This window comes from Mustelus asterias, chromosome 5, assembly GCF_964213995.1.
Source record: "Mustelus asterias chromosome 5, sMusAst1.hap1.1, whole genome shotgun sequence".
Taxonomy (NCBI): domain Eukaryota; kingdom Metazoa; phylum Chordata; class Chondrichthyes; order Carcharhiniformes; family Triakidae; genus Mustelus; species Mustelus asterias.
The window spans coordinates 30342535-30356006 of record NC_135805.1 but is presented as its reverse complement, the minus strand read 5'-3'; the positions used below and the strand labels follow the sequence as shown (position 1 = coordinate 30356006).

Below are 13472 nucleotides of genomic sequence, written 5' to 3'. Positions count from 1 at the left end.
ACAACCATTCCAGCAGGTTCTTTTTTTGATTGATTCGTGGATTTGGGCATCACTGCATTTATTTCCCATCCCTAGTTGAGAGTCAACCACATTGCTGTGGTTCGGGAGTCACAGGCCAGACCAGGTAAGGACGGCAGATTTCCTTCCCTAAAGGACTTCAGTGAACCAGATGAGTTTTTCCGACAATGGTTTCGTGGTCATCAGTAGATTCCTAATTCCAGATTTTTTTAAACTGAATTCAAATTCCACCATCTGCCGTGGTGGGATTCGAACCCGAATCCCCAGAACATTAGCTGGGTTTCTGGTTTAATAGTCCAGTGATAATACCACTAGACCATCACCTCCCCATTCACAGGTTCACAGTTACTCATCAGCACCCAGCCCGGCAGCAGCACCCCCCAGCTCGGCAGCAGCACCCCTCAGCCCGGCCGGCACCCAGCCCGGCAGTGCCCAGTCCAGCAGCACCCAGCCCAGCAGCACCCAGCCCAGCAGCATCCAGCCCAGCAGCACCCAGCCCAGCAGCACCCAGCCCAGCAGCATCCAGCCCAGCAGCACCCAGCCCAGCAGCACCCAGCCCAGCAGCTAATCTATAGCCAACCCCTTTGCAACCAGCCACCACCAGTATCATCTATTCTGCAGCAGCTACCAGCCAGTAGCCAGCCAGCCCACACGCACTCCCCAGTCAGACACTAGCTGTCAGTTTGAGGGCCTCTACAGTCAGTCCATTCCCCGTTGCTACCACAGCCAGCTGTGTGCATCATAACATCAGAGTGCTAAAGCTTCCCCAGAGTATAGGATCCGGGGGGGAGGGGGGAGGGGGGGGGGGGATGGTAGTTGAATCAGGTCAATCAGCAGCGCTTGGGACTGATGCTGCCTAAATTGTCAAAAAGACTGCAAAAAACCTACAGCAGGTGAAAGAGCAAAGTTGTCTGATTTACTCTGCACCCAAAGCATCTGCCACACTTCCTTACATAACTACAATGGCGAGGCTTAACAACTCTTTATTTGTGAAGAACTTCAGGATATCTTTGAGGTTACAATAGGCGCTATATGAATGCAAGTTGCTTCTTACTCTGACTGCTTTTGCTGATGGCTGCCCCTCATGGTGAGATATTCATGACAGTTGCGGTCACTTACCTGAGAGCTGCTGATATAGGCCAGGAAGCGGGCAGCCTCCTCCTCCAGTGAGTGCTGTGGACTGACCCAGGGTTGGAGTTCAATGTGCCACCGAGGAGACTACCAAAGGAAGGCAGACAGTGGTTAGTGTGGGTGCAAACCCTATCGACCATTCGCTGTATAATCAACGATTGTTTGTAACTTAATCCTCACGACTGCCATGTGGTTAGCTTACCCCCTCACTACCTGCAGTAAGGTTACTTTCTCAAAGCACATCACTGAACCTGAGTATTTTGCATAGCTGGGACATTGCAAGAGGATTACTTCCCTTGCAGTTAGCCAGCTTCCCTGTAAATCACCAATTTTGCTTCATTTGCCTTCCCACATCTCCATCGAGGTAATTATTTGTGGGTTGCACAGTGGTTAGCACCGCTGCCTCACAACACCAGGGACCCGGGTTCAATTCCTGGCTCGGGTCGCCGTCTGTGCGGAGTCTGCACATTCTCCCTGTGTCTGCATGGGTTCCCTCCGGGTGCTCTGGTTTCCTCCCACAGTCCAAAAATGTGCGGGTCAGGTTGATTGGCCATGTTAAACTGACCCTCAGTATCAGAGAACAAAGAACAAAGAACAGTACAGCACAGGAAACAGGCCCTTCGGCCCTCCAAGCCTGTGCCGCTCCTTGGTCCAACTAGACCAATCGTTTGTATCCCTCCATTCCCAGGCTGCTCATGTGACTATCCAGGTAAGTCTTAAATGATGTCAGCATGCCTGCCTCCACCACCCTACTTGGCAGCGCATTCCAGGCCCCCACCACCCTCTGTGTAAAAAACGTCCCTCTGATATCTGAGTTATACTTCGCCCCTCTCACCTTGAGCCCATGACCTCTCGTGATCGTCACCTCCGACCTGGGAAAAAGCTTCCCACTGTTCACCCTATCTATACCCTTCATAATCTTGTACACCTCTATTAGATCTCCCCTCATTCTCCGTCTTTCCAAGGAGAACAACCCCAGTCTACCCAATCTCTCCTCATAGCTAAGACCCTCCATACCAGGCAACATCCTGGTAAACCTTCTCTGCACTCTCTCTAACGCCTCCACGCCCTTCTGGTAGTGTGGCGACCAGAACTGGACGCAGTACTCCAAATGTGGCCTAACCAGCGTTCTATACAGCTGCATCATCAGACTCCAGCTTTTATACTCTATACCCCGTCCTATAAAGGCAAGTATACCATATGCCTTCTTCACCACCTTCTCCACCTGTGTTGCCACCTTCAAGGATTTGTGGACTTGCACACCTAGGTCCCTCTGTGTTTCTATACTCCTGATGACTCTGCCATTTATTGTATAACTCCTCCCTACATTATTTCTTCCAAAATGTATCTTCGCATTTATCCGGATTAAACTCCATCTGCCACCTCTCCGCCCAATTCTCCAGCCTATCTATATCCTGCTGTATTGCCCGACAATGCTCTTCGCTATCCGCAAGTCCAGCCATCTTCGTGTCATCCGCAAACTTGCTGATTACACCAGTTACACCTTCTTCCAAATCATTTATATATATCACAAATAGCAGAGGCCCCAGTACAGAGCCCTGCGGAACACCACTGGTCACAGACCGCCAGCCGGAAAAAGACCCTTCGACCACTACCCTCTGTCTCCTATGGCCAAGCCAGTTCTCCACCCATCTAGCCACTTCTCCTTGTATCCCATGAACCTTAACCTTCTTAACCAACCTGCCATGTGGGACTTTGTCAAATGCCTTACTGAAATCCATATAGACGACATCCACGGCCCTTCCTTCATCAACCGTTTTTGTCACTTCCTCAAAAAACTCCACCAAATTTGTAAGACACGACCTCCGTCTTACAAAACCATGCTGTCTGTCACTAATGAGATTGCTCCGTTCTAAATGCACATACATCCTGTCTCTAAGAATCCTCTCCAACAACTTCCCTACCACGGACGTCAAGCTCACCGGCCTATAATTTCCTGGGTTATCCCTGCTACCCTTCTTAAACAACGGGACCACATTCACTATCCTCCAATCCTCAGGGACCTCACCCGTGTCCAAAGAAGCGACAAAGATTTCCGTCAGAGGCCCAGCAATTTCATCTCTTGTCTCCCTGAGCAGTCGAGGATAGATGCCATCAGGCCCTGGGGCTTTGTCAGTTTTAATGTTCCCGCAAAAACCTAACACCTCCTCTCTTGTAATGGAGATTTTCTCTAACGAGTCAACACCTCCCTCCGAGACACTCCCGGTTAACACGCCCCTCTCCTTCGTGAATACCGATGCAAAGTATTCATTTAGGATCTCCCCTATTCCCTTGGGTTCTAAGCATAATTCCCCTCCTTTGTCCCTGAGAGGTCCGATTTTCTCCCTGACAACTCTTTTGTTCCTAACGTATGAATAGAATGCCTTAGGATTCTCCTTAATCCTGCCTGCCAAGAACATCTCGTGACCTCTTTTTGCCCTTCTAACTCCCCGTTTGAGTTCTTTCCTACTCTCTCTGTATTCCTCCAGAGCTCCATCTGGAGGAACAAAAGGGTTGTAAGGGAAAAAATCGGACCTCTCAGGGACAAAAGTGGGGACTTATGCTTGGAGCCCAAAGAGGTAGGGGAGATCCTAAATGAATACTTTGAGTCGGTATTCACTAAGGAGAGGGATGTGTTGACTGGGAGTGTCTCGGAGGGGAGTGTTGAACCGTTGGAGAAAATCTCCATTACAAAGGAGGAAGTGTTAGGTTTGTTAGAGAATATAAAGACTGACAAATCCCCAGGGCCTGATGGAATCTATCCAAGGCTGCTCAGGGAGACGAGAGGTGAAATAGTTGGGCCTCTGACGCAAATCTTTGTCTCGTCACTGGACACAGGTGAGGTCCCAGAGGATTGGAGGATAGCCAATGTGGTCCCGTTATTTAAGAAGGGTAGGAAGGATAACCCGGGTAATTATAGGCCGGTGAGCTTGACGTCCGTGGTGGGGAAGTTGTTGGAGAAGATTCTTAAAGATAGGATGTATGCGCATTTAGAAAGGAATAAACTCATTAACGATAGTCAACATGGTTTTGTGAGAGGGAGGTCATGCCTCACGAACTTGGTGGTGTTTTTTGAAGAAGTGACCAAAATGGTTGACGAAGGAAGGGCCGTGGATGTTGTCTATATGGACTTTAGTAAAACGTTTGACAAAGTCCCTCATGGTAGGCTAGTGAAAAAGGTTGGATCCCATGGGATAAAGGGGGAGGTGGCTAGATGGGTGGAGAACTGGCTTGGTCATAGAAGACAGAGGGTGGTAGTGGAAGGGTCTTTTTCCGGCTGGAGGCCTGTGACTAGTGGTGTACCGCAGGGCTCTGTATTGGGACCTCTGCTGTTTGTGATTTATATAAATGATCTGGAAGAAGGAGTAACTGGGGTGATCAGTAAGTTTGCGGACGACACAAAACTGTCAGGACTTGCAGATAGTGAGGAACATTGTCAGAGGCTACAGAAAGATATAGATAGGCTGGAAATTTGGGCAAGGAAATGGCAGATGGAGTTCAATACTGAAAAATGCGAAGTGATGCATTTTGGTGGGCATAATGTAGGGAGGAGCTACACGATAAATGGAAGAACCATAAAGGGTGTAGAGACGCAGAGGGACCTGGGTGTGCAAGTCCACAGATCTTTGAAGGTGACGTCACAGGTGGAGAAGGTGGTGAAGAAGGCATATGGCATGCTTGCCTTTATAGGACGGGGCATAGAGTATAAAAGTTGGGGTCTGATGTTGCAGATGTATAGAACGTTGGTTCGGCCGCATTTGGAATACTGCGTCCAGTTCTGGTCGCCACACTACCAGAAGGACGTGGAGGCTTTGGAGAGAGTACAGAGGAGGTTTACCAGGATGTTGCCTGGTATGGAGGGGCTTGGTTATGAGGAGAGATTGGGGAAACTGGGGTTGTTCTCCTTGGAAAGACGGAGGATGAGGGGAGACTTAATAGAGGTGTATAAAATTATGAAAGGCATAGATAGGGTGAACGGTGGGAAGCTTTTCCCCGGGTCGGTGGTGACGTTCACGAGGGGTCATAGGTTCAAGGTGAAGGGGGGGAGGTTTAACACAGATATCAGAAGGACATATTTCACACAGAGGGTCGTGGTGGCCTGGAATGTGTTGCCGGGCAAGGTGGTGGAGGCGGACACACTGGGAACGTTTAAGACTTATCTAGACAGCTATATGAACGGAGTGGGAATGGAGGGATACAAAAGAGTGATCTAGTTTGGACCAGGGAGCGGCGCGGGCTAATTGTTCCTGGTTTCTCGTTTCAAGGCTTCATTCTACGATCATCTTGCTGGTGCCAGTACAGAGTGAGACTGCGGATAGTTGGGAACCTGTCTCGGGGGCAGGGGATTCATATGGTGTTCGTGGAAGTGGAAATGACTAGGGTTGGGAAGCATTTTCCGATCGGGGCCATTGTGATCTCCTGGACTCGTTTCGATCGCCTCAGGGGGTCGGAGAGGAATTTCCCAGATTTTTTTTCCCCATATTGGCCCTGGGGTTTTTCACTCTGGGTTTTCGCCTCTCCCTGGAGATCACATGGTCTGGAATGGGGGGGTGGGGGTAAGTTAATAGGTTGTAATGAACAAAGCATCGTAGCTGTGAGGGACAGCTCGGTGGATAGGATATTGGTATGTAGATAGGCTGGAAAATTGGGTGGGGATCCTGGATTCAGGATTCAATCCTGGACCGGGGAGCGGCGCGGGCTTGGAGGGCCGAAGGGCCTGTTCCTGTGCTGTATTGTTCTTTGTTCTTTGTTCTTTGCTTTCAGTTGCCTGGACTTAACGTACGCCTCCCTTTTCATTTTAATCAGATCCTCAATTTCCCTGGTTATCCACGGCTCTCGAATCCTACCTTTCCTATTTTTCCTTTTTACAGGCACATGCCTATCCTGCAGCCTTATCAATAGTTCCTTAAAAGACTCCCACAAGCCAGACGTGGACTTACCCTCGAACATCCTCTCCCAATCAACATCCACCAATTCCTAGCCTTCCCCCAATTTAGCACCCTGCCCGTAGGACTGCACTCATCCTTGTCCATTACTATCCTAAAGTTAACAGAGTTGTGGTCACTATTTGCCACATGTTCCCCTACCGAAACTTTGACGACCTGACCGGGCTCATTTCCCAGAACTAGGTCCAGTATAGCCCCCTCTCTAGTCAGGCTATCTACATACTGTTCCAAAGAACCTTCCAGTATGCATTTTACAAATTCCTCCCCGTCCGGACCCCCAGCTCGAAGCACTTTCCAGTCTGTGCCAGGGAAATTAAAGAGGGATTGGCAGGGTAAATATTTGGGGTTGTGGGAGAAGAACCTGGGTGGGATTGTGGTCGGTGCAGAGTAGATGGGCCGAATGGCCTCCTTCTGCACTGTAGGGATTGTATGATTCTGGCAAAAGGAAATAATTCCAAAGCCAGAGGTTTTAGCCTCAAAGCTCAGTGAACTGTTATAATGAACTGTGACAATGATATGTATGGGATTGGCTGGACCATAGCACAGAACCTTCTAGAGCTCCTGATTTACTGACACAGTGCGGCAGCTGTTATGATGATGATTAACATCCTGTGGAGAGCAGCAGCATCTCGTCACTGCTAAAGATGGTGTCTTATGTCATCTCTGGAATGCAAACACTCAGTCAGAAATACCTGCAAACATACAGCTTGTGAAAACAATTCTTCCCAGAGAAAGCTGTGATAATCTGTCTACACTTGCCGCTGCCTCGGCAAAGCAGCCAGCATAATTAGGGATCCCACGCATCCTGGACATTCTCTCTTCCACCTTCTTCCTTAGGGAAAAAGATACAAAAGTCTGAGGACATGTATCAACTGACTCAAGAACAGCTTCTTCCCTGCTGCCATCAGACTTTTGAATGGACCTACCTTGCATTAAGTTGATCTTTCTCTACACCCTAGCTATGACTGTAACACTACATTCTGCACTCTCTCCTTTCCTTCTCTACGAATGGTATACTCCATCTATATAGCGCGCAAGAAACAATACTTTTCACTGTATCCTGATACATGTGACAACATAAGAACACAAGAACATAAGAAATAGGAGCAGGAGTAGGCCATCTAGCCCCTCAAGCCTGCTCCGCCATTCAATAAGATCATGGCTGATCTGATAGTGGGTTCAGTTCCACTTACCCGCCTGCTCCCCATAACCCTTAATTCCCTTAATGGTTAAAAATCTATCTATCTGTGACTTAAACACATTTAATGAGGTAGCCTCTACTGCTTCATTGGGCAGAGAATTCCAAAGATTCACTACCCTCTGAGAGAAGAAGTTCCTCCTCAACTCTGTTCTAAATTGACTCCCCCGTATTATGCCCCCTAGTTCTTGTTTCCATTGTAAGTGGAAATAACCTCGCTGCTTCTACCCTGTCGATCCCCTTCATTATCTTATATGTCTCTATAAGATCTCCCCTCAACCTTCTAAACTCCAATGAGTACAGGCCCAGTCTACTCACTCTCTCCTCATAAGCTAACCCCCTCATCTCTGGAATCAACCTGGTGAACCTTCTCTGTACCCCCCCCCCAAAACTAATCTATCCTTTCTTAAATAAGGGGACCAAAATTGTACACAGTACTCTTGGTACAGCCTCACCAGTACCCTGTACAGTTGCAGCATTAAATATTAAATCAATGACAATATTAAATCAAATCAAATCAAAAATAATCTGGGATGGACTACCTCGCAACATGGTGAAAGCAGATTCAATAATGACCTTTGAACTGGAATTGGAGAAATTCTCAAAGGGAAAATCGCCACAGGGCTGGAGGGAAAGAGGAAGGGAGTGCAATGGGTTGAGAAAGCTCTCTCAAAGATCAGCAAATGGTTTGAGGATACAAGGTAGACCGTTTAGGACAGAGATGAGGAGAAATTTCTTCACCCAGAGAGTGAGCAGCCTATGGAATTCACCACCACAGAAAGTAGCTGAGGCCGAAGTATTGTGGGTGGGATTTTCCAGCCACATTCACCCCAAGGCTGAAAATTCCTGCCCGAGGTCAGTGGACCTTTGCATGGTCCATGTTCTACCCCCTACGATTCCCGTGGCATGTCGGGAAAATTCCACCCTGTATGTTTTGAAGAAGCACTTAGATATAGCTCTTGGGGTGAAGTGGGACCTAAAGGATAGGAAGGGAAGGCAGGATCTGGTTATTGAGTTGGATGATCAGCTATGATCGTAATGAAAGGCGGTGCAGGCTCGAAGGCCGAATGGCCTCCTCCTGGAAAAACTCAGCAAATGCGGAGAGAGAAGGGAGCTAATGTTTCGAGTCTGGATGACCCTTTGTCAGAGCAGCTAGAGAACTGTTCCAGGACAAACTAGCCATGGAAACTAATGGAAGTGCATCACTAGGTGCGGGAAGAGAAACAACAGACCTGACAAACCCCAAAAGAATTTTATATCTTTCAATTCAATCAGATTTAATTCTTCTAAACTCTCGGGAATGTAGGCTGGGCCTAGTTAATTCCTGCTCACAGGACAATCTCACCACAGGGGAGAAGAAACAATGAGAGATACTTTTACGTTTGTGTGTCTTTCCTCTTGGGTAGACAGGGTGGGTTACCGTACAGAATCACACTGAAAGCCAGCATCTCTGACAATACAGCTCCCCCTCAGTAACGCACTGGGAAGTGTCGTCCTAGATTTTGTGTTCTAGTCTCTGGGATGGGGGTTTAAACCATTCTGACTCAGGGGTGAGAATACTTCCATCTGTATATCCACAATGGATTCCATCACAGCGCAATTTAGTTTAGCATCTATTTTGTGAGCACAAAGCTATGCTGATCAGCTTATAAACGCACAAACATTTACCATTAAATATCTAGAGCATGATTTCCAGCACAGTTTGTGAAGTTATCTGACCTGTCACTCAGGTGCTGGGGGATGACAATCAACTGTCATTCATTTGAAAAAAAAAGAATTTCCATTTCGATCGAATCAGTCAGTCACTGCGGAGTACGTTAAAGACAATTAAGTACTTTTTTTAAGTGTTGTCACTGTTGCAATTTAGGAAATTAGGCAGCCAATTTGTGCATAGCAAGCTCCCACAAACATAAATGCGATAAATGATTGGACAATCTGTTTCGATGTTGCTCGGGGAATAAATGTTGGCCAGGACACCGGAGAGAAGACCCTCCTTTCTCTTTGAATAGTGTCATGGGATTCTTGACGTCCAGTCGGGAGGGCAGACAGAGAACTCACAGTCGGGAGGGCAGATAAGGTCCCCCATGCAAGACTTCTTGAGAAAGTGAGAGGGCATGGGATCCAAGGGGCTGTTGCCTTGTGGATCCAGAACTGGCTTGCCTGCAGAAGGCAGAGAGTGGCTGTGGAGGGGTCTTTCTCTGCATGGAGGTCAGTGACCATGGAGTGCCCCAGGGATCTGTTCTGGGACCCTTGCTGTTTGTCATTTTCATAAATGACCTGGATGAGGAAGTGGAGGGATGGGTTGGTAAGTTTGCTGACGACACCAAGGTAGGTGGTGTTGTGGATAGTTTGGAGGGATGTCAGAAGTTGCAGCGAGACATAGATAGAATGCAAGACTGGGCGGAGAAGTGGCAGATGGACTTCAACCCGGATAAATGTGTGGTGATCCATTTTGGCAGATCCAATGGGATGAAGCAGCAGTATAATATGAAGGGTACCATTCTTAGCAGTGTAGAGGATCAGAAGGACCTTGGGGTCCGGGTCCATAGGACTCTTAAATCGGCCTCGCAGGTGGAGGATGCGGTCAAGAAGGCGTACGGCGTACTGGCCTTCATTAATCGAGGGATTGAGTTTAGGAGTCGGGAGATAATGCTGCAGCTTTATAGGACCCTGGTTAGACCCCACTTGGAGTACTGCGCGCAGTTCTGGTCACCTCATTACAGGAAAGATGTTGAAGCCATTGAAAGGGTGCAGAGGAGATTTACAAGGATGTTGCCTGGATTGGGGGGCATGCCTTATGAGGATAGGTTGAGGGAGCTTGGTCTCTTCTCCCTGGAGAGACAAAGGATGAGAGGTGACCTGATAGAGGTTTACAAGATGTTGAGAGGTCTGGATAGGGTAGACTCTCAGAGGCTATTTCCAAGGGCTGAAATGGTTGCTACGAGAGGACACAGGTTTAAGGTGCTGGGGGGTAGGTACAGAGGAGATGTCAGGGGTAAGTTTTTCACTCAGAGGGTGGTGGGTGAGTGGAATCGGCTGACGTCGGTGGTGGTGGAGGCAAACTCGTTGGGGTCTTTTAAGAGACTTCTGGATGAGTACATGGGATTTAATGGGATTGAGGGCTATAGATAGGCCTAGAGGTAGGGATATGATCAGCGCAACTTGTGGGCCGAAGGGCCTGTTTGTGCTGTGGCTTTCTATGTTCTATGTTCTATGTTCTAACTCAATCTGCTACAGAGTTACCATTGGAAAGTTTGGTATTGGTCAGGAAAATGCAGCAGTCCCCTTTGTACCCTTCAGCCTGTCCTGATTCAGTAATTCCAACTGACTGCCTTGCCAGTGGAAACTATCTCTGTACAGAGTACAACTGACTCATTGCTCTCTCTGCATCTGGCCAGCTAGCCTACCCTAATTCACTCCTCCACCCCAGTGGAAACAGTAATTAAGCCGACCTGAATGGATGTCTAAACAGCAAACAAGGTCAGCGGGGAACAACAGCTGCAAAAATCTGTTTGTACTGTTGGGAAATAAAAAGCAAGTTTTCAGTGCAGTTTACTCTAACTCTTCCTGTTTGTGAAACAAAAATACATTGTGCTGGTTGCTTATCTTAGGTTAGAGCAGTGGTTCCCAAACTTGTTTCACTGGGCCACACTTTTGGAATAAAAATTTGCTCGCGCCACACCGAATTTTTTATTGATAAGAAATACTTTCAAAAACAAAAAAAAAACAACTCCGAGCAGTGCTTGATTCATAACATAGAACACAACTACTTTATAATATGATCATGGGACATCCAGAAAGTATAAAACAATGCTTGTTTAAACCATGTTTAAATGTTTCTTTGATTGTCCTTGAATCTTCCCGCCACACTTGCCATCCTCTCTCGCTGCACCAGTGTGGCACGCCGCACCCTTTGGGAACCACTGCTTTAGAGGTACTTGGTGTTGGTCGAAGACCTGTCTGTTCAGGACATTGAGAAAGAAGTCAAAATCTTTCACCGAACAGTTTCCTACCAGAATGATGTGAAGGGGTGTGAGTGTTAATCATAGAATCCATACACTGCAGGGGAGGCCATTCGGCCCATCAAGTCTGCACTGACTCTCTGACACAGTATCTTACCCAGGCCCTCTCCCCATAACCTCACACATTTCCCATAGCTAATCAATCTAACCTAGACATCTTGGGACACTGAAGGACAATATAGCATGACCAATCCACCTAACCCACACATCTTTAGAGTGTGGGAGGAAACTGGAGCACCTGGAGGAAACCCATGCCGACACGGGGAGAACTAACTCTTGGGGCAGTACTGACACAGACCTTTAGACCCGTCATTTTCTCACCTTGACTAACTCCCTACCACACCCAGGACACCGGGGCCTTCCCACTTCACTCCCCTATGCCTCGACCCCACCTTCTTTCGTCCCTTGAATCCTTCTTCCACTGCTCTCTGTCCCGACACCATTCTAGAATCACCCCCTCACCACCGACTCACCCTCATCTGTCCCAAGCCTCCATTCAAGCTGCCATTCTCCTGTTCCCCTCTCTTGTGTCGTAGAGTTTAATGAAGAAAACCACCGAGCCGGGACACAACTGCGCAAAGGCCTTTGAGGCACGTCACCTATAAACGAGTGTGAACCGGCCGCCACAGGATTCTCACGTGCCGCTAACTCTATCAGGACTTAATTATGAAAAGTTTTAATGAAGATTCATGGCATGCAAATGAATTATTAGAATAAAGCCCCCAGAAGACGTGAAATCCAACTCACAAACACATCCACCACTGGGAAAGGAAAAGCTTGGCTCCCAACTAATTAATAATGTGGCTCGCCACATTTCTGATTCATAAAATCCCCCCTTAGACTGATGAAGCTTTGTTACTATATCACTGCGATGCTGTAGGAAGGTCATCAATCTGAAACATTAACTCCATCTCTCCCCCCACAGAAGCAGCAGCTTAATCTTGCTGAGCACTTCTGGAATTTTCAGTTTACATTTCAAATTGCCAGTGTCTGGAGTATTTATCTTGGTTGTTGAATATCTTTTTATTGAGTGCCTGGAGCTGAGGAGGAGAAGGAATATATATCAGGCTGTAACTGCGATTGCCTTTTGCTCAGAGTGGTGAGAATGTGGAACTCGTTACCACTGGGGTGGCCGAGGTGAATAACACTGAAGTATTTAAAGGGAAGCTGGATGACTCCTTGAATGAGCAGGAATAGGGTGGCACAGTGACACAGTGGTTAGCACTGTTGACTCACAGCACCAGGGTCATGGGTTCGAATCCCGGCATAGGTCACTGTTTGTGTGGAGTTTGCATGTTCTCCCCATGTCTGTGTGGGTTTCCTCCGGGTGCCCTGGTTTCCTCCCACAATCCGAAGATGTGTGGGCTAGGTGGATTGGCTATGCTAAATTGCACCTTAGTGTCAGGGGGGACTAGCTGGGTTAAATGCACGGGGTTATGGGGATAGGGCCTGGGTGGGATTGTGGTCGGGCCAGACTTGATGGGCCGAATGGCCTCTTTCTGCACTGTAGGATTCTACGATTTTAAGAATACACGAATTAGGCCATTCAGCAAACCGTACGAGGATACGCCCGACTGGGCCAACGTTTAAAGAGGTTCTTGCTATGGTGTCAGTGAACAAGCCTTGCCTCAGATATCCTCCCACCTCTAGATGATGCCCAGGCAACGGATACAGTAACATTTATAGACCTTCGGTGGATATACCCAGAAAGGTAGAAGAACAACTCATAACACAAAATATATTGACACGTTCCCTGAAGTCCCATAATGGGACTAATTGGGGACATGGGAGAATGTGGCAAATATTGACACACTTCCGGGAACTTCCTTTAAATACTGACACATTCCTGGTAACCCTCTGTAAATATTGACACACTCCTGGCAACCCCCTGTAAATACTGACACGCTCCCCGGGGATCCCCTGTAAATACTGACATTATGTGGAGATGCCGGCGTTGGACTGGGTTTCTTCATTAAACTCTACGACACAAGAGAGGGGAACAGGAGAATGGCAGCTTGAATGGAGGCTTGGGACAGATGAGGGTGAGTCGGTGGTGAGGGGGTGATTCTAGAATGGTGTCGGGACAGAGAGCAGTGGAAGAAGAATACTGACATTCTCAGAGAGTCCCTGTAAATAATACACTCCCAGGAAACCCCC

The 13472-nt window shown here is 47.8% G+C and overlaps 1 protein-coding gene across 1 annotated transcript in view; it reads right to left on the bottom strand.

The window, feature by feature from the left end:
* Positions 1 to 13472, bottom strand: part of mettl24 (methyltransferase like 24) — a 128518-nt gene that overhangs the window by 91355 nt on the left and 23691 nt on the right. Inside the window, exon 2 of the mRNA XM_078212367.1 lies at positions 1138 to 1236. Coding sequence (XP_078068493.1) covers positions 1138 to 1236 — 99 coding nt within the window. The remainder of the gene's footprint in view (positions 1 to 1137; positions 1237 to 13472) is intronic.